This window comes from Stegodyphus dumicola, chromosome 8, assembly GCF_044657685.1.
Source record: "Stegodyphus dumicola isolate Sdum_Otavi_A_Nest chromosome 8, ASM4465768v1".
Classification (NCBI taxonomy): domain Eukaryota; kingdom Metazoa; phylum Arthropoda; class Arachnida; order Araneae; family Eresidae; genus Stegodyphus; species Stegodyphus dumicola.
Window position 1 is genome coordinate 54,673,273 of NC_140775.1, and position 26,519 is coordinate 54,699,791.

Genomic DNA, 26,519 nt, shown 5'->3' on the forward strand with positions numbered 1-26,519 from the left:
GCGTTGTTCGGGGTTTGATGTCTCTGGGTACCGTTGTTTTGTCGCGGTGTGGGAAATGTGCATACATTCGTGCAGATTCTTCATTGTTTGGTTTCTTTAAATATGGTATAGCGTGATAATATTTTGTGGCAACGGTTTGGGGGGTGGGTCGGCGCAGGGTGCCAGGGGGAAATTAATGGTCCTTAATCAAATAAACCAGAACCATTCTATCTTACACTATTCATTTAACAAGTGGAGCAAAATTTGGTACACTTTTGTTATCAGGACCGAATTTGGAAATGTATATATGGATGAATGCGTTCACATATGCACATATATATGTAGATATGCATGTATGTTTGTGTATAAACACACATATAAAAGTGCATCTTCTTCATCAATGGCCAGACAGCCCAAGATGGGCCATTGCCTTCCTCAGAATCGAATTCCAAGCTCTTCTATCCCTGGCCATGGACATCCAATTTGTTATTTTTAAAATTCTTAAGTCTGTTTCCAAACAGTCGAGCCACCTAAGTCTAGGTCTCCCGCTTTTTCGGGTTCCGAATGGTCTGGCCGAGAAGATCTTTTTAGTTACTCGATTTTCATCCATTCTGCATAGGTGTCCTGCCAATTTAATTCTCTGAATCCTTATATATTTTACTATGTATATTTCTTTAAAGGATTTATAGAGTTCAAAGGATTTATAGAGTTCTTTTCCAGATAGTGTTAGATTTTATGCCACCAGAAATACTTCTCAAAATTTGACTTTGATGAAATGATACTTTTAGCTTTTTCTGTCATTGCCCAGGTTTCAGCAGAGTCTGTAAGAATGAGTCTGATTAAACTTTTGTAAATTAAAATCTTCATTTTTCTGCTAGTGAAGTTAGACTTCAAGTATTCTTTGAGACCAAAAAAACATCGATTAGCATCTGTGACTCTACTATGAATCTCAGGCATTAAATCATTGAGAGTATTAACTTCTGATCCTAAATATTTAAATTTGCTAACAGTTTCAAATTTGTAATTCCCAATTTCAAAATAGGGGCTGCTGTTATTACCACATGGCATGTATTTAGTTTTATTTTGGTTGATTGCTAGATGCATTTTGCTGGCTGCAGCCTCTAGAGATGTAAAAGCCTCTCTAAGTGACTTGGGAGTGTGTGCGACTATGTCAATATCGTCAGCAAACGCAAAAAATCTGAACAGACTTGTTAAAGATAGTTCCACGAGTATTAATGTTGGAGTCTTTTATTATTTTTTGGAGGGCAAGATTAAAATGCAAGCAGGCCAGTGCATTACCCTGTCTGAGCCTATTTGAGACAATAATAGGCTCAGAAAGATTATTCTGGATTTTAACCCTAAGTTTTTTCTCAGTAAGAGTAATGGTGACCAAATTTATAAGTTTTTCAGGTATTCCAAATTCTCTCATAGCTTCAATTAAATATTTCATAAAAGTGCATACACACATACATGTATTTCTGAATCCAGTTCCAATAACAGAAGAGTACATAGATTTTTCTATATATAAAACATAAAATTTATGTGTGTAGTTTCTTATAAGGAACAATATTTCTGACTCGAATCAGTTGTCATCAACTAATGTAAAGTGCAAATGAAAAACAAAAGAATAATTATATAGAATTAAGATGTAATGTATATTTAAAAATATTTCATTCTTGTAACTATTCTTTTATTCATAGAACATTATACTTCTATATTCATTTATTAAATTAGTAACAGTTAAAAGTGAATAGTGATTGGCTAAATATGGATATGTTCTTGTGTGTTTCATGTGATTCTATTTTCGGTATTTACTCTGTAACATACTGAATTCCATTTTTATTTGGAAATTGAATAAATTAATTGTGATGGTGTGTGCTGAGAGATGGAATTTTGTGAAGAATATTTAATACATGCCAATAAAAATAGGAATAATTTTAAAGTTTCTATCAGCATTTTTTATATTGTTATCAAAATGTGACTTTCAAAAATTCTTTTATCATTTTATTTTAATTCCTTCATGAAAGTAGTTAATCTAAAAGACACACAGATCTCATTAACATATGAAAAACATAGCTCAAGTAAGTTTTATAGGCATATTGAAAAGAAAGAAAGGAAAAAAAAAAAGGGGGGGGGATATTCAAAGATGTTTTAAAGCAAAAGAAAAGAAAACTGTACACTATAGTTCTATTAGCAACTCAAAATATATATTGTGATATATTCTTAAAGCAAAAATCATATAATACATAATGATATAAATTAAATATAGATATAATAAATATATAAAACTCTATAATGAATAATGATCATAATTGTATAATAAATGCGAACACACACTATATCATCATATATAGCACTGCTGTGAAAGGAAGAATATTTGATTAGAAATTTACCTTTTATATATAAGGAGTGGCTATTAATTTCCAGGACTGCTCTAATAACACCAGAAGAGATGATGTGAAAAACGTAACCTTTTAATATGTTTCGAAGTAATCCCCATCTGCCGTAATACACTTCTGTGCTTGGTTGTATAAGTTGTGGAAACAACTTTTAAAGTCCTCTTTCAGAAGGTTGTTCAATATCGACGTCACGTTGCATGACAATGCCTGCCCCACATTGCGTTGCCAGTGAAGAGGTTTTTGGCCAAGAATGAGGTCGTGAAGCTGCACCATCCGCCATACTCTCCTGACTTGTCCCCCGCAGACTTCATTTTGTTTCCCAAACTCAAAACTGTGATCAAAGGAACACACTTTGTGGATGTTGAAGACATCAAGAAGAACGTGACGTTGACATTGAAGAGCCTTCCGAAAGAGGACTTTAAAAGTTGTATAGCCAAGCACAGAAGTGTATTACAGCAGATGGGGATTACTTGGAAACATATTAAAAGGTTACGTTTCTCACATCATCTATTCTGATGTTATTAGAGCAGTCCTGGAAATTAATAGCCACACCTTGTATATTTGATCACACAGAAGAGTAAAATATAAAGATGACAAAAAGTTATGAAAACAGGCTATGCAGCATAAGAAACAACAAGTTATATGAAATAACCCTTTAAGTTACTGCAATATCATGAGACACCATAAATAACCATATCATACATCACTAACACCATAAAAAACCATATCATAAGACACTATAACTTAAGACAATATCTTAAGACATATTACCAAGATTAAATACAATTTGTTCCTTCTTTTACATCATTAATAAGTTTTTCTTTAAAAATTTTAATATCGAATGCTAAAACAAATTTATTATTGGTGCCTTTGATGCAAGGTCACACAAAGATAAACTTGATTTAGCAAATTTCTGAAAACATTAAAATCAAACGTGTTAAATTACAGTAACATCTATTAAACTATTTTAAGTTCAATAGAAGTTAAGAAAGCAATTGTCTGGCAAATTTTAATTCTTATAATGAAAACTGAATTAAATTGTGAATAAGTGACTAAGCTTGTACAGTTTTTTAGAAGATATTTCATGTTCATACATTTGAAAAAAATTGCTCTTAAATGAAAGAGCTGGAAATATAGTCTGCATGATGCATAAAATATGATCAAATCTATTTGTTTAATATTTAAATTAATGCTTACTTTCAGGGATGTAGCTAGAGGGGGACAGTTTTTATATATCATTTTGAGAAATAACTTAAAATTGATTTGCAACACTTGGTATAAATAAAGATATTTTTACCAAAGAATTAATATTATTTTCAGACTTTTTACTGTCACACTAAATGTAGAAGCTAGACGATTTGAATATTTCATCTAGCCTCTTCATTTAATAGACTTAATGTATTTTTGCTCATCCGAAATATTTTAATGACAAATTTATTCATTCATTTAGAATGTTTATCAGATAATATCAAATCAATAGGTATATCTGGTGTATCAAATATATCTGGTGTTGTTAAAGGTTTTATTATTCTTAGCATTTTTTATATGTATTATAATTTTCTTAGTAAAAGTCCTGTATGCAAAAAATTACATACTGGCAATGAAAATTTTCTGATTGTGCCAGTGTTGACAGTGAAGAGGTTTTTGTTTCACAAAAAAGCAGCAAATATTTGTAGAATAATGTCTAATAAACAATTTTTAGCCACGAGTTAAAAAAAAAATCGCTAAATTTTCTTAAAAGCACTGATGAGGCCTCCAATATGCATATATTTTTTATGAGGCTTATATTCACAGGTATCAACACTGCATAGAATCTATATAAGCAACGCGATAAAATGAAATTTTTATAATGACATAATAATAGGTAAGAGAATTAATGCATATTTGCCCTAGGTATACAACTAACACAGAATATGTTTGAGAATATAAATATGGTTGCATCTTTAAATAACTATGCAAAATCTTATTTCTTGCAACTAAAAGGCTGTGTATTCATGTATTATTCTTATTATACTAAATGTTCTTATGCTTCTAAATAAAAGCTTGTTATAAATAAAATAGGAATGCATAAGCAATCTAATAAATTACTGATCTGATCCAAATCACTGTCCTTGCCTTTATTTGCTAACCTGTATATTTGCATACACGTGTCTGTGCACGCGGTTTCATTTACTCCAAAGTTAATTAGTTATATGCAATCATACTTTGAATAATGGCTGAGAAATGAAATTACCTAAAAGTCTCTTCCCTATCAATATTTATCACTGAACAAATACTTGGGTGTTTTACATTACAGAACAACATAAGCCAAAAAATTTTCGCAAAAAAGATACATGTGCCTGTTTGATACTTCCAATGAGAAAACATACCTTCATCATTAGCTAATTTTCACCATGGAAAAATTTTTCTAAACTACTTTTAAAACTTTTTATTACTAATATTTACTTCAAAACGAACACTGCTATAAAAGATAAGAAAAAATGTTTAACTGTGCTCAGCGAGTAACAGTGGTATGTATATCGTTCTATAAGAAATGGTTTGGTGCATGCTATTCTATAGTGGAAAAGATTTAATATCTGTAATACTTTTTATACTATTACTCATACCAGATAACCATAGCTATTTTCTGAACTTGAAATTTTTTATGCTAACTATCCTCAACTACTGTAAACGGCTGTAAATAGTTTAAGAGGAAATGACTCGCACGTAGAAATTTTAACATTACTAGAATATAAAATTCAAAGTTCATTTAACGTTAAAATACTTAACTCTTATTTTTATATGTGTCATGCTATAAATTTTCATTTAAATCATTGCTAACATTAACTGAAACAGAATTTAAATTTCTTCAGGTAAAATATGTATGAAAACCTAATTGTATATGTATGTTTATTAATAATATTTAAGAGATCAATGAGCTATAATGATTTATACTTCAGTATTCAAATATGCATGTTTACTTTTGAAGAACACACACCATTTATGTATACATAATATACGAGAAAGAAATTTTGCACATATAAAGAAAACTTTTCTGATGAAAAAAAAATGTAATCAGTTTTTTTTTTTTTTTTTTTTTTTTTTTTTTTTTTTAAATGTTTAGAACGCACTTTCATATAATGTCCAATTTTCTTTCCAATTCGAAATATGCAAATCCACTCTTTTCTTCGTTTTGCTATTTTGTTCAATATTTTTCGAACCAAGAATGTGATGGAAGCATAACTCAGGCCCCTTGCAAGCTCGTGAATTACACTGGGGTACACAACAAAACGTGTGGTCTATACTTCTTTCTAAGTTATACATAATGCTCACAACAATCAGAAATAAATGTTTACTTTTCAATCACAACACATTTCACAAGCTACATAGTATTGTTAATGTACAGTGGATGGACAAAAATATGGAAACACCTTGTGAAATGCATGTTTGAAAAGAAAGATTGATTTTAATGAAATATGTAGGTGGCGCTGGCATTTTTGACTACTGACGCCACCTATACAACTTCGTAAATGTGCTAAACAGTTCAGTTGTTGTTGGAGTACTATTATGTGAGGTTGTCATTGCATTATGTCAGAGTTAACAGACTTCGAACGTGGGCAAATTGTTGGAGCACGTATGGTAGGTGCTTCCGTAAGCAAGATAGCAGAGGTGTTTAGTGTTTCAAGAGGTACTGTATCGAAGATTTATTCCGCATATTTGAAAAGCGGAAAAACATCATCTGCTAAATCACAGCACGGACGAAAGTGTGTCCTGAGTGATCATGACAGACGAACATTAAGGGCAATTGTGACGAAATATAAGAAGACCACAGCTGCAAAAGTTACTGCTGAAATGAATGTTGTGTTACCGAACCCTGTGAGTACCAAAACAATTAGAAGGAAGCTTCATAAACAGGGAATTGCTGGCCGTGCTGCAATTGAGAAGCCACTCATCAATGATGCTAATGCCCGTAACAGGAAAAGGTGGTGTTTAAGTCATAAAGCCTGGACTATGGAGCAGTGGAAGCGAGTAATATGGTCTGACGAGTCTTCTTTCACATTGTTTCCCACTTCTGGCCGAGTTTACGTCTGGAGAACGCCATCTCAAGCCTATAATACAGACTGCTTATTGCCAAGAGTGAAACATGGCGGGGGTTCTGTTATGGTTTGGGCAGCCATATCATGGTTCTCTGCTAGCCCCATGATAACTGTGTCAGGGCACATGACTGCCAAGACTTATGTGAACATTTTGGCCGATCAAGTTCATCCCATGGTACAAACTTTGTTCCCCGATGGTGATGGTGTCTTTCAAGATGACAAAGCCCCTGTTCACACAGCTCACATTGTCCAGGACTGGTTTTCTGAGCACGAGGATGAGTTGTCCCATCTCCCCTGGCCACCACAGTCACCAGACCTGAATATTATCGAACCTTTGTGGTCTACATTGGAACGGAAAGTGCGTTCTCGTTATCCACCGCCAATATCATTATCTGAACTTGCCACCGTTTTGCAGGAAGAATGGTATAATATTCCCTTGGCAAACATTCAGGAACTGTATTTATCCATTCTGAGAAGACTGCAAGCTGTTTTAAATGCCAACGGGTTTCCTACACCATATTAAGCAAAGAAACATGTTTTTTTAGAGGTGTTTCCATATTTTTGTCCAACCCCTGTATATACCGTTTTTTTTATGTTTCCACCTTTTAGCCACTAGATGGCATATCAGAGCGCTGGAATTGCAGATATTATTTCTTTAAAAATAATGCATCGAGATAATATTTGATGGCAACATCGTTTTATTCATATTGCAATTTATTTTTTTTATATTATCTGTATTATTTCTTTAAAAAATACATAGTGGTAACATTTGGTGGCAACATTTGAAGAAATATGAACAAAAAAGTGAGGTTTCAGACTAATATAGCACTAGATGTGTCAATAGAAATTTTATTTTATTTTTGTGTCTTTGTTATAGGGATTTTTTTAACTAATCTTCGTGAGATCTGTAATATTTTTTGTAGTGTGATGTGTATATTTTACAGAGAAATACGTTGCAGTTTGGAAGAAAATTACTTCCGATTTTAGATGTTTGTGAGAAATTTTCATATTTTTATGCATTTTCATATTTTATGACATTTATTATGTTGCATATTTCCATGCTTTTTTCTATTTTCAGTTGTGATGCCATAAATACTATATCAAGAATTTGTTGCCTTTTGCAAGGACATCCAGAATTACTTCAGGGTTTTGGAATGTTTCTGCCACCAAGTCTCAATCTGCAGTTGCAAACAAGTGGCAGTTTTCTTATTAAAGCTATGAAAAATCAAACCAGTGATTCTAATAGTTTTTATGCAGGCAAATGGAGAAAAATTTCAGAATTATTATTCATTTGGTGAAGTAAGTCCATGATTATGGAAAGTTTTAAAAACTGTAATGACATGAAAGTTTTGGTTAAGATAGTACTTTATTTTTTTAATTGTATAGGTAAGTCCTGTGATAAATGGTGAAGGTTTAGATGATAGTATGGATTATTTAAATGAATCACTCTTAGAAGAAAAAGAAATCTATGCTACAAAAGAAGTTGATGATGATTATGCTATCTTATTTCTAAGTAAAGTAAAGGTAAGTATTAAACTTACCTTATTAAGGTATAATGTTATTTGATTTGTTTATATTCATGTCTATATAATTGAATATATAAATATAAGTTTTTCAAAGTATATATATTATTCATTTTTTTAAAATCTGGTTTTAACCAATGCATTTCTTTTTCCGTAACATTTTTCGTAAAAAAAGAGTCTATGGTAAAATTTCTGTAATTCAAAATTTTTGATAAGTTGAATTGAATGTTTTCCACTGATAATATAGGTAATGGTATTGTTTCTTGGTAAGTCAGATTTCTGTAAATAAAGAAATCAATAAAATAATTTATTTTAATAGTCATTGAAATTTTCCACTGTTTTTAATTTCTTAATAAATTAAATCAATTATTGTTCCCAAAACATAAAAGTATAATGCTTCAAACCTTGTAGAATTGAAGCTTGAAGGTAGGAAGTTCGTAGAATTCTCAAACATATAGAAGTAATTTGCATATCAACAAAAAGTCATATTTTTGCTTTCATGATTATTTAACAATGTATTTTTTATGGAAATTTAAATTTTTATCCGAATTGTAATCTGTATTTCTATGTGGAACTGAGTCGAGCTGTTAAATTAATCAACTGTTTATCATTTTGCATTTTTTTTCTTTGTTTGAAAATGCTTCTTATATTTTTTTAAATAAATGAAAATAATGTCTTTTAAAATATTGTTTTGGTTATTTTGTTTTTGTTAATATATTCATATAATAGTTCTTCTATTGAAAGACAACGAAAGGAAACAAAAAAGGAGAGGAAAAAGAAATGAATAAATGAAAGAATTATAAATTTCATTATTACTTTTATTATTAGGTTATTACTTAATGGACATAATTTTATCTATTTCTGCAAAAGAGCTGTATGATTTCATATCACTATCACTTTCTCAGAACACCAACCCTCCTTTTTTTTAATTTTTGAAATTTATGGTGGTATATTTCTCAGATTTCATTGTTTCAACACAATACTTTTCATGATTATAGCTATACAATAATTTTTAACCTTCTTTTTGAAATATTTGAAGATGTTCATGTGTTTTTAGATATAATGTACCTTGAAATTTTGATTACTTGTATTTATTTGTGTTCCCTTCAATTTTGGCTTATCTGTGTATGATCATTTCAACACCTGTCAGAATAAATAAAAGCCAATATAGTACCTTAAATTTCAAATAAATAAACACAAAGTATTTGCATAAAGTACAACAATAATGGGCCTTAAATGCTAAATCCTAAATTTTTAATACAATTAGTAATTTAAAAATTGATATGCGTTTAAAAATATTTCTTATTAATTATGTATACTGACGATTTCAGCATCTATTTATTTATTTTAAGCTTTGCTGTTAATGTTTAGCTACTGTATTTTAGTGTCGCGGTGTGCGGAATGTGACAATTAATATCTGAGATTCAGGCACGCGGTTGGCGAGTAACAAAAACAAGTTCCTTTAGTATCCCCCACAGTAGAAAGTTGAAAAGTTTTGAGCTTCACATGGGAAAGAAGTGGTGCTAGATAGTTGAAATATTGTAGAATGTTATGTTGGAGTCTTGTGACGCACTATAATTATATAAAGTCAACTTGTTTGCTTCTCTGTTTTTTTAACGTGGAAAGTTAATGAAGTTTCAAAGAAGAGAGTGGCTGACAGGGCCATGATTTAGTATCTCTGTCAGAAAAGCCTCAAAATAAGAGAAAATTACCAGGACATGTTGCAGATGTTAGAAAATGGAGACCTATATTTAAAATTTTTAAATAGTCATTGAATCAGTGGTATAGTAGCTGAAGACAAATCATTCTGTAAATAACTGTAAGCAAATTACAGAAAACATAAGTGCTTCGATATATAGAGGATGAGATAATTACATAAAGAAATCATGAACAGAAACTGTGACTCAGTTTTTTTTTTTTTTTCTCTTCACCCCTTTTGTTGTATAAATATATCAGAATGGTAAAGTTTTCTTTAACAAAAGGTCTTTAAGATTAATTTTTTCCTTATAGTGTATAAATGAATGAATCATATCAAATTGGAAATCATTCTTATCTTGAAAGTTTGAGTAAAAGAAGAAAGGGCGAATTGTTATTTACCATCGGGAAACACAACAATGTTAAAAGATGGTGGCCAAATTCTTAGGTCAGAAAGCAAGCGAAATATGCAGATTTCACTGTTATACAGGAAAATAAATTCACGAGGAATAATGTAATACATTTATAATGAAAAAGATGCAAATTGTTAATGGTATAATTTTTTGCTTATATATTAGCATTTTCTTGCTTGTTTTATTATAATAATGTAAAATGTAGTAAATTTCTATTGTATATGAAGTTTCTGCAGGAAAAAAAATGAGAGTAAAAAACTGTAGTGATTGATACTTGATTTAAAACCTATCTGTCTATAAAATGGTGAACTGTCATGTTTATAATGAATAAATACTTCTTATTGTGAATTTTTTTTAAAAATTTTTTTATGGATTCATGTAAAGCCCATATCACACACACATTTGTTTCACACAAACAACTGTTTCGGACAGTCTTTCTGCCTGGTTTACTATTGAAGGAAAGGTGTGCGATTTTTTCCATCCTTTCGAAAAGAATTGCGAGTTTTTCGTTTTCAACCAATTAGCTATCAACTTTGAATGCTATCAGCTTGTTTGTAATGGAGAGTCAGTTTCCTCTGTGTTAACTGCAAAGCAATCTGTGGTGATTGGCCCTTGTGACAAAGCAGAAAAATTGTTCCAAACAGTTGTTCTTTAGAAACAAACGGATATGTGATAGCAGCCTTAGGGATGCAACTGATATCAGATTGGCCAGATGTTGCATACTGAATATTTGGTTTGGTTCTAAACCAGATATGCAGTTATCTGTTTATCAAACATGAAATAGCTATTTATTTACTTAGACTATTTATTTAGTTAAATTCTGCGTAAAATAAGGTTGAAATTATAATTCCAATGTTATTCAAAATTCAATGTTACTTGAATAATTTCAATGTTGAGCAGTATTTTCACAAAACATATAGTGGAAGTTACTGAATTTTTCTGAACTGCAGCAATAGAAGTAAATGAAAAAAGTAAAACATTCTAGAAAAGGGATTCAAAAGGAGGTATTTAACTTTTAACCATATAATTGATGCTTGCTATGATGGTATAATTAATGCTTATATATTATTAACTGTATAACTATAACTGATGCTTGTAAATGAAAAAAGTATGAACTTCTTTTTTATCTGTATCATGTTCATTGGCCTATACTTCAAATGCACATATACAGCATGTTCTGATTAATATTATTATTAGCATTAAAGAAGTAATGCTTTTTAGAATTTTCTTAAAACATATAATTGGGGCACTGGATAAAATCCAAAAAGATAATAGTTCTGTTGCATATGGTTGGCACTTACTGCTGATATTAATCTTATGAAAACTTATAACAGAATAAATGTTATATAATATAGAATAAAGAAACAGAATAAATGTTAATCGGTTAGAAATAATTGATATCATATGCTAGCTTTTATGCATTACCTAAATTATATGGCTTCTGAATTTTCTATTAAGCTGGAAGAAAGTGCAAGGACATTACTTCATGGTCATAAAATATAATAGCTTTACATCATGCATGTTGAAGCAAAATCAGCTCATTTTCTTAATACATATTTGTCTAATGAAGTGTTGCAAAATGTTTCTGCTTTTGTATGGTGGTCTAGTTTTAAGAAAATAATTGTAAGTGAAGATTTTATGACTCTTATTTGTGTAATGATGATATTGCTTACAAGTAAAGCTAGTTGAAAGAATTTCAGCAGCTTTTCATTCATTTAGAAGAATATTCTCCAGTTTTTTATTCACAGTAAATTGAGAAATTCTTTAGACTTTAAAATTGCAGTTAAATTGGCCTTATGCTATAGGACTACTTCATGGAAAAAGTCAGATTGAATTTTAATGGTGATATGCAACTTTTAACGACTTTTAATAAGTGTTGTAAACATTCTACTTGAACTTGTTCTGTTTAAAAAAAAATCCTTCGGCTACTTACAATATTTGAATTTTTGCCAGTTATTGCCTCTTATGGCAGAAATTGGTTTTTACCATGCTGGTTTTTAACTATGAGTATTTTGATAGAATGCATACCCTCATTTATTATAGTCTTATCGTTTGGGAACATTTTATATTTTTCACTGTAATGGAATATTCATTATAATGACTGATCATTAAGGCAAGCATCAACTGTATATAGATAAATAATTAGTTTGTTATGATATGGTTTTAATTTTGTAAAAAAATCTTTACTTGGTGAAATTCATTGAAAACTCAGATTTTTACCCATAATGTAGTTGATTTGTCTATTTTATTCTAAATATTTATATTTTAAATATAAAGATTGTTTAAAATGATGTTGAGATTCATGAACAACATTTTTACAGCATAGTGAATGTGTTATCTATATTGTCATACAGATGACATATTCAGTAAGTGCATACTGAGTGTAATAAAATTCTAAGTTTTTCAGAATATCATTGGCTACTAGTTGGAAATTGTTTACATTGTCTTGGATCTTTTAAAGAAACTATTAATGGAGTAAGATCACCAAAATCAGTAATTTTAGAAGTTATTCCAGTAACTTCAAATTGATCCTCAAAACCAATTCAAAACATTGTGAATTATGTGTTGTTGAAACCGCAAAAGGTTTATTGAAGGGAAACATATAACAACATTTTTCATTAAATGAGTAAAATGAAAAATTTTTAGTAGCAGTTACAGAAAACTATCTTGTAGTGGCCATCTAATAAAGAGATCAATATTTCTAATTATGTGAATAATCATTTATTCTGGACATTGCCTCTCCAAGATAATTGCTTCACAAAAGATCAAAATCACTTGGTACTGGGGATGGTACAAAGGGTTTGCTATGTTTTTGGATACAAAATTTACTATATTTTCAATAAAGACCAAGATTACAATGAGATGAATGACTAAACATATTTCTCTCTTATAAATAAATAAATAAATAAAAAACTGGAATCAGAATGCTCTCAAAGAAAATCAAAGATCGTTATTAATGGAATTAAAGTCCAAAATCCTTAAACTTCTAATTACGTTAATAAACTCCATCATTTTTTAACGTCTTTTGCACTTAAGTAATCTGCACTTCAAATATGTAGGATATACAACCAGATGACCAATTAATTTTTATTCTGTTGTTAAAAATTCTGTAGTTATTATCTTGTTTTTGGTGTTAATACCTTTCTAAAGCAGTTATAGAAACATAAACATCACTATTTTTCTGGTGGAAAAAGAAGACAGTTGAAACAGTATTAGTTCTGCTATGTCTAAAACAGTTATCTTCTGATATATCTAAAATGGTTACTCATCAGCTAGTTAGTATGTTTAGTGAAAGACTGTTTTGAAGAATGAATGTACTTTATGAAAAGAAGCACAGCAGAATTTTGCCAAAACATGTTGCACATTTATATTTTTTGCACCATAATTTTACTAATTCTGAAAGTAACAAGAATGTATAAATACTCAGTGAAGAAACTTTGAAGCATTATGTTATTTTGTAAAATTAATATATTTGGTACGAAAAAAATAGTTTGATTGTTTTTAATTAAAATGTATTTTGTCATGGTAATTTTAAAGCAATAAAAATTCAGTGAAAGCCTTGAAATATAGAAGGGACAAAAGTTGGGAAATTTTTTTGTTTCTTTTTTTCATACTAATTTTGCTGAGTAATTGTAACTGTTGCTGAATATTTGCCATTTAGATTGGATATGCCAGGTAACAGTGTTAGATTTATCAACACTCTTAATTCACTTATTTCATATTACAACGATTTCAGATTTCAGTCTGTGGTGCATTTTTAGTTTTTGAGATGGAAGCTAAAGAATCAGATTTAAAATATATAGTTTACATTTTTGATAGATTTGCAGTAAGACGGCAGTCTAGTTAGTAGAAAGTAAAGTGCATTATATTCAAGATGAAATCTTAATTCAGACTTAGTTTTGGTACTCTATGCATTTTGAATGAAAAATTAATACCGCTGTAAAATTATTATTGGCTGTTTGAGTTTTAGTTCCATTTACATCATCAGAATTATGTAAGAGTCATGTGACAGGAATTAGTCTCGAAATGATACTGTGCAAAGAAAAATTACTAGATTTTAAAAGAGAGAAGAGAAATTCAATTATAATTTATCTTTCATATACTCTTTATTTTTCTTACATAATATAGATGGAAATACAAATAATTTTTTAAAGGAAAATTTATAATCCTTCCAAGAATTTCTGTGCATTATGCCACTGAAAATTGATCAGTAAATATGTAAAAAAAAAGAAATTTAGAACCAATTTTTCGCAAAGACCAAAAATTGAAATTCACAAGCAGTAAATTTCAAAAAATTGTATAAATGTACAAAAGAAGAATTTAGCAAATGTTAAAACTAAAATTCTGCAAACAAGTAAAACCCAAATTCAAAATTTAATGAAAAAAAAAAAAAAAGGAAAGAAGAGGAATTCAAATAAATTTCAATGCCATGTCATCAGGAGGAAACATTGAAACCAATTAAAATCTCTCTTCCATAAAAAAATCCGTGCTTTTTCTGTATCCAGAATTAGCTGATGATTCCAATATATTTAAATTATAATAGTTCACCTGAAAATTCTGGCCCCTACCCAAAGCAAAGGAAAATGGCAAAAATACAAAGTAAAAACATAAAAAATATCTTCCAGTTTAAGAAGATTTTTCTAATCTAAAAAGAATCTTAAATAAAAATGAAAACTTACCCTTAAAATGTAGAAAATTTTAAAATTCTACATTGAAAAAAAAAGAAATTTCAAAATAATCTCAACACAAAACTTTGCTGGAACATCTCATCAAACACCAGTGAAAGTGAAGGAAAATGGCAAAAATGCAAAGTAAAATATTAAAAAGATCTTCCAATTTTATATATACATAAACTTAAAGCATCTAAATTAATTAGAAAATTGGAATAAAAGCTAGGCAATTCCTCTTATAATAATTGCAACCGTGTATAATAGCTAAAGCTTAGGATAGGTTTAAAAAAATGTTATTCGAATTTTTAGCCTATATATATATATATATATATATATATATATATATATAATATTTAGCTTTGTAATAAGTGTTTTAACATTTTAAGAGGTTTTTTTTTTCCTTTTTTTTTATTTTTCAGTAAATGAATACTAGTATATAAAAACATTATAGTAATTATTTTTATATTTCCCAAATTGATTTTCTTATACTTTGTAAGTTTTAGCTGTGTGATTTATATAAGTGTGTTTTTGTATATTAAATAGTTATTGTTATATGTACCTTACATAATCAGTAATTTCTTAATTTTACTTGAAGGAACGTTTTTTAAATGTACCTGATGTGTTTGAAAAATTTCTGCAACTATTAGACTCAGTTAGGAAAGATTGCATTGTAAGTGTTTTTGATTTCATTTATAGATTTTTTATATCATTTTACAGTTTTTCATATTTCTTATATTAATCAAAAGTGCAGCAGTTGGGTAATTTGTGGAAAAATATTCATAATTAAAGTCTTCATCAGTTAAAAGTTTATGTGTTCTGATTATATAACCCATATCAGTCAATGATGTTACATTTCCCTTAATTCCCTTAAAATTTAAAGTGTTCCCTTAAATTTATGTGTTATTGATGCATTTCATGTAAACATTTAATTTTTTTAAATATATGTAAATTTTATTGTATAATATTGAAAGAATATTTTTATTGTGTGATTTATTAATTCTTTTATTTTGTTTCTAATTAATCACTGCTTTAATTAAAGCAGTAATTAAGATATGCTGTGATAGTTCCAGCATTAGTTCACTTTCTTTGCTATTGCATCTGATTATTCAGAAAGTCCTGAGTTTTTTTTTTTTTTTTTAATGATACATACAAATGAAGGAGTATAAAAGTTAAGGAATTTTTATTGAATTACCTAAGCATCATTTTAATTTGCTGTTGCCAGCAGCTAGAAAAATCATTTTAAAAAGGTCATTAGATTTATTCCTAAAAAAATTACTTAGGTGGGCTCTGCCAGTCTCCAAAGAAATAAACTCCAGCTCCAATGGAGAGATAATTTTGAAATGATCTGAAGAGATGAAATTCCATTGGGGCAAGATCTAATGAATATGGGGTTAACACAAACATCCCAGCCATTCATCAAAATATGAGGCCAAGCATTGTCATGATGGAAGTCAATACTTCGATGATTGGTCAATTCTGCATTTAAAACTGCCATTTGGGAACAGTATTTTTCTGAATTTATTATCTGACTTTGGTGGAACAAATCATAGCATACAATTTCAGGTCCACCATACAAAGAGTATTACTCTTTTGGGATGTAGCTGCCATCTTGATCTTAGTAAAGGAGAACCATTTGACTTACCCATGATCATTTTCTTGTAACATTACTTTACAGTAGCTATGCTTTGTCTCCAAAAACGAGCTGTTTCAAAAAAGCAGCTTCTTCCCCAACAAAGAATCATCACATACCAAAACTTCAAACAAGCATATTCTGCTTTATTAAAGTATGGTGTACCTTGTATTAGCATTTTACATCCCCAGTCTCCTTCAAATGACAGTGTGCTGTATTTTTGGAATATTTGATCTCTCTTATAACTCCTGTATTACATGAATTTTCAGCAATAGCTTCTTTTGGTAGGTCCTTGTTTACAGAGGATGGTTATTATACTTGTTACAGTGGACATCGCATTCAAGGCTGAAATTTCAGTGCTTAAATTTCTCAAATTACATTTGAACTGTGTCATATCTTTTGAAATAATGGGAAGAGATCCAAGCCACAGCAAAGCGGTGACATCTCAGCTAAACTGAGGTGATCAGAGTGGCAGATCTGTTCAGTGACAATGCCATGTTCTATTCCAGGATCATCATAAAACAATTTAAAAAGGAAGAAACTCGCTTAAATAATTTTTTTTTAAACTTGGATCATCCAGAAGCCAAAGGCAGATGGAGAAGACTGGCAAAGACAATTTAAATTTCTACATTCTGTGAAAAAGATTGAAAAGTCAGACTAAACTTGATTAAAAAGTTTTGGAAGTGTGTACATATGCAGTGTTCGTAAATATTTTTTAGAATATCCCAGCATTTTAAGCATCATTTGTGTTTTTAATGTATTGTAAAATTTGCTTACAGTATTTTAGGATTTTCATTTGAGCTTGATAGCTGTAAAAATTGTTCCCAAAATGAACTAGGGAGAACACCATACAATGAATATTTACTGTCTTGGAACAGATTGAGATGTGATACACCTCTGTGTTTTTCTCTTAAATTATGATATTTATTGTTGCATTAAATGTGTCCTCTTCATTAAGTATTTCAAAACTTTTAAAATTATAGACTAATCATCAAGTATTTAATAACCTTAAATCAAATAATTTTTATTAGTTGATATATTATATGTTTTTTAATATATAGGCAGTAATTTTAGTAATAATAACTGCATAAAGTGGAGAGCTAATGTTATTGCTACATACTTAATAAACCACTTCACCATTTCCTCCGAGACTGACTCATCGCTTGAAAAATGTCATCAGTAGATTTAAATGTTTTTAATAATTTAAATAATATCAAAAGGCCAATGCCCATCTTAAATGCCGAAGCAGTTGTGTAAAAATATGTACAATTTACATTTTGTATAAGCTAGTTCAAAACTTCTGACAACACTTTTCAAATCAACAAGTCTGTTTCAAGGAAAACGATGAAGTGGTTAATGCTTAAAGTGAAAAGTTATTTTGTTGAACTGTGAGGACTTTTTTTGTAGTTAATTGGAAGCCAATGCACCTTGCTGTGTTATTTTATAATACTGAAAACCTTCCTTTGATTTTTTAGAAGGATCTAGCATGTATAAAGCTTTGTAATAGCTGAGATAATTTCAGGTATTGAGTATTAAAGAATTGAGAATTCAATTTTCTAAGTAATGAGGTTTAAGTGCTAAAATTTTCTGTGAGTGCATTGTACAATTGCTCTGCAGTCATCACGTTATTGATTTATGAAGCATTCTAGTCAAATAAATTTACAGTTATTGCACTTTAAAAAAAAATTCAATGCATTAAGTCTAATTTTTATTGATTCTTTTACTCTATCTTATGGATTTGTAAATAATTATTTTTTCATGAGCTCTTTGTTTTCATCTCTATTTAAGTATTTGAATTTGCATTGGTTGTTATCATATTCACATCAATGTTTCCATTCATTTTATAAAATTTTCCCTTTATTATGTAATAAATTTAATTAAAAGTTTTAGCTTTTGAATAAAATCATATGCTAAAATTCATAATTCATAAGCTACAATTCAAGTGCTATTTGAAGTTGAATTTCCATAATTTTTTCCTATAGGGTGCTCAAACAGATATTGAAACTGATGTATATTTGGAGGTTTGTGATTTATTTCAAGGCCATGATGATTTAGTTGAAGAATTTAAGACTTTTGTGCCTAATGCAACATATATGGACCAAGAACAAGTACGATTTTTATGCTATATTCAAATGCCAACGATATTTCGCAGATTTAAAACTTAATTGTTTATTACATTCAAAAATGTATCATAAAATTCAAATAAAAAGGAAATTTGAAAAGTGGTTTTTAGTCCAAAGGGATTTGAATCCCGAAGGACTATTAGTTTCGTTTTGGCATTTTGCGTCGGACGGATAAATGTCGTTTCACTTTTCAAACTGTTGCCATAAAATGTTAGAGTCCTGCATTATATTTGAAGAAATTAAATAATGAAAATCTGCATAAATGTATGTATATTTCTCACATTGTCATAAAATAACGGTACATAGAGTCATCGAATTTTGAATAACGTAATCCTCCAACGAATATGAGCATGTGGAAGACCAAATTTGAAATTTGTTTTATGATAGATTTCCTATTTTTTAAAACTTTGGTGAATTTTTGATTAACAAACTCAAGGATTTCAAAGCGAGCAATGGCAACGTTGTGCAGAAAAAACATTTTTATCTCCAGCGCGTGAGTCTCTGTATCGGAAATTCTAAAGATATGCTCATTTTAAAACTATTTTGCGATATTGCTGTTGCACTAGATCTTATGGTTTAAGTGCGAGGAACATGATATTTAATAAAGAAAGGTAACACACAAAATGTTAAAAAACGCCCCTTTGGACGTAATTTAAAATCTGAAACATTTAAGATTTTTTTTAATTTTTTTTTTTTTTTTTTTTTTTTGCAGGCATATTCATGTATAGTTAAATTAGTAAATGCAATGATGATACAGGTGGATAAAAAAGATCTTAAGAAATGGATAAAAGTATCCTTAAAATGCAATTATATTAAACATTTGTACCATAAAATTAAAAATGTTTAAATTTAACTTTTGAATAGAAGTATTTTTATTTGCATAGAACTTTGTATGATATATATACTATTTCATGTCTTTCAGGATTGTGTAGTAACACCAGATGCAACAGCATTTAGCAGTGAAATAATTATGTCTTCATATGAGTCTTCTGATTATGTGAGTGAAAAGTTTATAATATGATTATACAAACCTGTTTTTAAAATTTTATTGACTTTTGCTTAAGTTTTGTTGTATTTTAATGACTAAGTTTCTTTTTAATGAAATATAAAGCCTGACATGTAAAAGAAATTAAGGTAGGAACAGTTTTTGGAGTATTTGCTCACATTTTTCATTATCATATGTCATTATTCAATAAATTTTTGGTTTATAAGATTATCCAGTTTTCTATATTGTTTCTTTTTCTTTTTGCAATTTTCTTTCTCAAAAAAACTAGATAAAGTTTAATTTTGTGTAATTTTTGTTCCTAGCAGTGTTTGTCACTAAAAATACCCCCACAATAATGTTTTTAATCATTCTACATTTCCGAAAATTTCATATTTACTTTTTCTTCAAATTTTTGTATGCAGATGTGCAGCTATCATATATTATATTTTTGAGACAGTATGTAAATTTTTCTATCTATGAATAAAAATGTAGGCTCTCTGAATAAAGATGAATTTACTAATGATATGCTATGATTGCTCAATTTTCACCTGAATGATCACACAGTAAATGGTGATCACCAAATATTATATTTGAAGGTAAATTAAGTGTCAATGGATTTTATTTTTGCTTTAAACAGTTGCAGCTTATTATTTTTTAGCCTGGATGCTATTTTTTTTATTAAATGTAAACTAAAGAATTATGTGGATTACAAAACATCAGATGCAATGAGCAGATGCAAAAGGTAGCCATATTATGAACTAAAATGTGGGATAATAATGTGACATTTAATTTCAGCCTGGAACTTACTCTATAGTGCATGACCCATCCATTGCTCCTGTTGCAAAGTATGGTTCATATGAAGAACATGAATTTTTTGACAAAGTAAGTCATGTATATAAAATCTTAGTGTATATAATCAAGTGTATATAAAATCTTATATTTATTTTTTGTAGATACTGTAGATATTATGCGTTCTAGATACTGTAGATATTTTTAACAAAATAAGTTCATGAAGTCTCTCTATTTTAAAATGCATAACTTATTTATGATAGAAAAGTATTGTATGGGTTTGTAATAGATTGAATGCACCAGTCCAATAACAGGTTAATAAAATTTATTGTTATCAAAAGGAATATATCACAACTCTGAAATTTCCCTCAGAGATATTTGTACAGGTATTCACAATATTACTCAGTATAATCAGTAGTTCTACTTCAAACTACTAAGAATGTTAAACGTAGTGCAATGCGAAGCTCATACAAAGAGAAAGCTAACTCGGATATCAGTTCACTCGGAACTAAACAACTCACAACAACAGTAACTAAGCAACTGAGAGCAGATGCTCTCTCTTCAGCCTTAAATAGTTTTCAACCAGCTATGCGAGATATTTCTACTACTTTTTGCTTCTCGAGATTTCTGAAAAGCAAAAAAGAGTGTGGAATTATGGTTGCAGCTAACACAGGGGTCAATTAGTTCAATTTCAATGCAAATTACCGAGATACCCATTTACTCAATGTTAAGTGCTTGTGCCCCTGTATTCTTACTTTTCTGGCACAGCTTTCTCTTAAGATTTGTATTACCCTGCATTGAATGGGGAAATACAACAATTTTAGTTGTAATTCTATTAAAATTGTCTATCTAAATACATTCTAAATAAATTAACATTATTATCCAATCACTTTCGTAAAAGTTTTCCAATTTTGAATGATATTAGTTGTGTGAAAAGAATTAAATCTGACACACTTCTTTCCTTCTCTGTCTCCTTTTTTTTTTTTTTTTTTTTTTTTTTTCTTACTGATGCACACTCCAACCAAATGTTTTGCATTCTGCAAATTTAGACAGTGGCTGAAACTGTGCCAATATACTACCTGATTGGAGACACGACTTTTTGAATAAACCACACAGAATTTGAAGGTATTCAAACTAACTGACATCTGAATTATCACACTATTCACAGGAATCTGACTTATGAATATTGTATTCCCAGAGGTAAACAGATCTTAGGTAATACAATAAATAATCCAATGGGGATTTTTAATTGGTTTTTTTTTTATATTGTTACAAAATGTACAGGCGCGGTAAGATGGCTTCCCCGCACAGCAGTTTTAGGGTTGCCATAAAATGGTGAAAGAGAAGGCAGGCTTGCTACATCTGGTGCTACATCTGGTCGCCCATTTGGCGACAAATGGGCGCTATCAAAAAGGCCATAGAACATTTCCATCATCATTATCTCTATGGCAGAAAATTCTTATTGCAGACCAACCATGCTTCTCTAATCTGGCTACTGAATTTCAAAAATCCCGAAGGACAAGATAGCCAGATGGATTCAAAGACTGCAGGAATATGACTTTGAGATAAAACATCGTAAAGGTTACTCCCACTGAAATGTGGATGCTTTATCCAGGAAGCCTTGTCTTGCACACTGCAGTCATTGTTCAAGAGCCGAGGCTAAGTATGGGTTGGCGAATCCAAGTATCCCGCAAGTAACATCTTCAACATCAACTGATCCAGATCCGTGGAGTGATGAAAAAGTTAGAGAAGACGAATCAGTGGATCCTGACATTAGGCCAATAATAGAACTGAAGGAATCATCCAGTACAAAACCCAAATGGCAGGACATTTCCATTTTAAGCAAAGCACCTAAAAGGTACTAGGCTCTCTGGCATTCACTCCACTTCTGAAATGGAGTCTTATACAGTACAAAGTATATAATCTGGATGTCTATAATCCGGAATGATCGATAATCCAGACCTCAAAGCTACAAACTTTACGCATATGCGTTTAATGCGCGTAAAGAGAAGAGATACTGTTTATAGAGAGAGACTGTTTATAGAAGAGACATGTTTTAAAGGAATATACATAAATTTATTACATATTAAGTGATTTTATGTTAAATTAAGAACTTTTAATAAACTTTACTGATTTTGATCAACCAGGTGCCTTCTCAAGATCACATGACTTTTCCTCTGACTCCTCCACGCCAGCATAGCACAAGACAAAGAACATCTTTTGTTCTTATCTTACATACTCATGAACTCACATTTTGAACTTCCGCCTCGTGCGACAATGTACTAGAAGTACATCTTTGATTTCTTTTAAAACCAAGCAAATGTTTAAATGGTTATAATTTCCAGGATATTGGTTAGAACTCTTTATAGTTAATTCCAGCTGTAAAGATAAGATCCAAGATCCATAGAAGAGAGAATTAAAGAGAACGTATTAGCACAAAAAACGAAGCAACTTCAACAACTTACATTGAAAGAAATGTTTAATAAAGTAAACAAATAAATATTAAGCTTTTTTTTGTAAATTTTGATATCCTTTAGATCATAATTGCTCTTTATTTCATAAATTACGGTTTCATATTTTTAATTTTATAATTTCTGCATGCCATCTTACCAGATTTAAATTGATGATCTATAACCCAGAAAAACTCCTAATCCGAAATCGCCGAAGTCCCAACGATTCCGAATTAAAGACTTTGTACTGTATCGACTATGGGAAAGTGACAATGGAACTAGTAAGAGGTGGCAGCTGCTGCTTCCTCGAAACCGAATACCTGATGTTCTGAAGGAAATACACAACAGCTCAACAGGAGGACATTTTGGCTGTATGAAGGCACTAAACAAGGTCCGAGAGTGCTTCTTCTGGAGTTGAGATGTTGAGAAGTGATGCCGATCTTGTGATGCTTGCACAGCCAGGAAAGGACCGAAGGGACATAGCCGAGAAAGGCTGCAACGATACAATGTAGGAGTGCCTTTCGAGCGAATTGCCCTCAACATACTTGGACCTTTTCCTCGGACCACGGATGGCAACAAATACATCCTCATTGTCATGAACTACTTTACGAAGTGGCATGAAGCTTACCCAGTTCCAGATCAAAAGGCTGTCACAACAGCTGAAGTTCCATTACAGAATTGGGTGTCCAGATTTGGGACCTCCCACCAGATTCATTCCGACCAAGGCAGGAACTTCACTTCAGCTGTGTTCAAGGGACTCTGCGAGTTGTTGGAAATCAAGAAAACGCAGATTACCCCATTACATCCGCAGTCTAATGGCATGGTGGAGAGGTTTAACCGTACAATCCTCAACCACCTCTCGCTCATGGCTTCCAAAAACCTGGGATCGCACACTGCCCCTGTTCCTGCTTGCTTACCGTAGTGCCGTCCATGAAAGCACCGGCTATTCTCCATCACAGATGCTCTTTGGTCGCAATCTCCGCCTGCCAAGTGACCTGCTCTTCGGCCACCCTCCGGATGTACATTCCTCGACTGAGGAGTACGTGCAAGACCTCCAGGCCTGGTTGCAAGCAGTACACAGGTTTTCTCAAGAGCAGATCAACATCTTGATGGACAGGATGAAGATATGATGCAAGAGCCACCGAACATCAATTCCAGGAAAACAACAAGGTTTGGCTGTGGAATCAAAGTCGTCGTAAGGGTGTTTCTCCCAAACTGCAGTCGCATTGGGAGGGTCCCTATACAGTCCTCAACAGATTGAACGACGTTGTGATACGGATCCGTATATCCCCCAATTCAAAACCCGAGGTCGTTCATTATGACAGATTAGCCCCATACTATGGCCATAGTATTTAGTGCTTCTCATTCTTAGGGGTACCCATAATTCTTGTGCATGAGTTTTCTTACCTAGTTTCTGTGTAAAGTTTGTATGTAGTGTTAATGTTTGTTTCTTTAGTTATGTTATTTGTTTGTTTTATTACCTTTTGTTTGTATCGAACTTCTTCCAAGTTTGTATCGAACTTCTTCCAATTTGTTTGTTTTATTACCTTTTGTTCCGTCAAACTTCTTGGCTTCTGACCAAGGTTGTACTGCCCGGGACGTGCAGTCCTTGGGAGGGGGCAGTGTTACGAAATGTACAGGCACGGTAAGATGGCTTCCCCGCAAAGCAGTTTAAGGTTTGCCATAAAATAGCAAGGGAAGGCAGAGTTGCCACATTTGGCGAGAAATCGCCTATTTGGCAACAAAATTGGCGCTATACCGTGGACGGATGGCAGGGTTGCCACGCTACCTGGAAAACCGGGAGAACCGGGAAAAGTCAGGGAGTTCGAAAATTGACCAAAATATTCAGGGAAAAGTCAGGGAATTTAAGTATTATTGTCAAAATCTGGAAAAGTCAGGGAAGTTCATACAACGATCCCGCCAAAAAAAGCGATTTTTGCGCTGACGTCGGAAGAGGTAACCTTTTTGGCGAATTATGCATCACGTGAGTGTCATTCGGGTAGCTGGCATAGAGCCAATTTTCGCAGCTCCAATTTGATTGTCTTTTAGAAAGGCAAAGTAACTTTCCCGCAACTTTTGGTTTCCAGTATTCTTGAGAATCGCATGTGCAGTGCATGAACTAAAGAAAGTACCTGTTCTTGTATAAAACAAAATGGGTTTAATCCTAGTATACAGTACCATGAAGGTTAGAATCAAAGAAATATGTATTGTAAAGAAAGAAAACCTCTCTGCAACAGACGTGGCTGTGGCTCCGTTCCATCATAGAGGGAAACAGCTGTGCATGTCTGATATATCTGTTGCCAAAGCTCGAAACCGGTGTCGAAGTTCGAAGGTCACGTTATCAAGAGTTCATAAAATGAATATCGTTTAAAATTTCTTTAACCACTTGCGCTAAAAAGACGTGCCACGCACGTCAAGATGCTTTTGTCTCAAACCGCAAGCGACGTGAACACCACGTCGATAAGCATTTATCGCAAAAATGAAAATAACGTGGTGCACATGTCGCCTAACAACGAGATTGTTTATTTCTCGAGTTACAGCTCTGGATTGCACTCGCAGATGCAGAGCGGCATAAATGAGACACTTTACCGCTTGTTATATTGTAGCGCACGGCACCGCAACCGTGAAGTTTACTTAGCGGAAGTGGTTAAACTCTAAAGGAAAAGAAAATATTTTTTGGCGCAAGTAAATTAATTCATGGATTAGTTATTTTCAGGGAAAAAAAAAACTACGAAAATCCGTTTTTAAAATTATTGCGAAAAATCCAAGAAGAAACGTCCTTTGATAAAACGTTTCTTCTTGGATTTTTCGCAATAATTTAAAAACGGATTTTCGTAGTTTTCTTTTTGTCAAAGAGTGTTTCTTCTTAACACGTGTTTCTCAATTTCCTGTACACATCGCGGAGAGGGAAATTCTGGCTGCCAGGTTCCGTCGCCAAATCCCTTGGCAAATTTTCCCTCCGCATTCTAGTGGCGTAATAGCATTTTACTTGTATGGAACCTTTTCTTCTTTACATAGACGTTCTTTGGTTAGAATAATAATGGGATTTGGCGACATCTTGATGCGCAGTAAACGGGTCATTTTGGTCTTGGCGACAATTTTCAAAATCGTGCCAAAGCCTTACCATATACTAGAATTTTACCGCAAAATCTTTTAGCCTTACCATATACTAGAATTTTACCGCAAAATCTTTTTAAACCTTTTTTTTTTCTTTTTAATAAATACCTTGTCATTTTGCAGTAAAATAAAAAAATAGTAATCAGTCATCTAGGCTAGCCATGTAATATAACTATATTCGCTAAAATATCGTTGATTATTCTAATTCAATTTTTAAGTAATTATTTTTATGTTATTCATATAATTTAATGTTGCTTCTTCCCTCTAAATTTATTTATCATTAGTAAATAATGTTTCCAAATTTCAGGAAATTTTCTCTGGCATAATCCTGAAATTAATTATAGCAGTATGATGACATACCATCACGAAATATAATGCACATATTTTTTCCTTATGTATGCTGCAAAATAAATATAAAATACCTCAATTTATTAAAATAGATTTCTTTCTTTCGTTTAGCTGCAGAATGTCTGCAAAAAAAGCCTTATTTTATTCCAGATTGGGAAGATTCTAATCTCAATCTTCAATGGAGAAAACAACAACTATTATAATTATATTTGTGTTTTCAAGTGTTAAGGTGCCTTTTAAGAACATACCTCACGCAAATTAAATTTACCTAAAATCTAACCAAACTATTTAACATTGCGTTGTGATTTATAAGGACCGGATT

At 31.2% G+C, this 26,519-nt stretch overlaps 1 protein-coding gene across 1 annotated transcript in view; it reads left to right on the top strand.

Moving 5' to 3' along the window:
- Positions 1-7,569: 7,569 nt before the first annotated feature.
- Positions 7,570-26,519, top strand: part of LOC118194611 (paired amphipathic helix protein Sin3b-like) — a 108,085-nt gene continuing 89,135 nt past the window's right edge. Inside the window, exons 1-6 of the mRNA XM_085821869.1 lie at positions 7,570-7,753; positions 7,841-7,978; positions 15,351-15,425; positions 18,368-18,493; positions 19,431-19,505; positions 20,289-20,375. Of these exons, the coding sequence (XP_085677995.1) occupies positions 7,706-7,753; positions 7,841-7,978; positions 15,351-15,425; positions 18,368-18,493; positions 19,431-19,505; positions 20,289-20,375 (549 nt within the window). The 5' untranslated portion in view covers positions 7,570-7,705. The remainder of the gene's footprint in view (positions 7,754-7,840; positions 7,979-15,350; positions 15,426-18,367; positions 18,494-19,430; positions 19,506-20,288; positions 20,376-26,519) is intronic.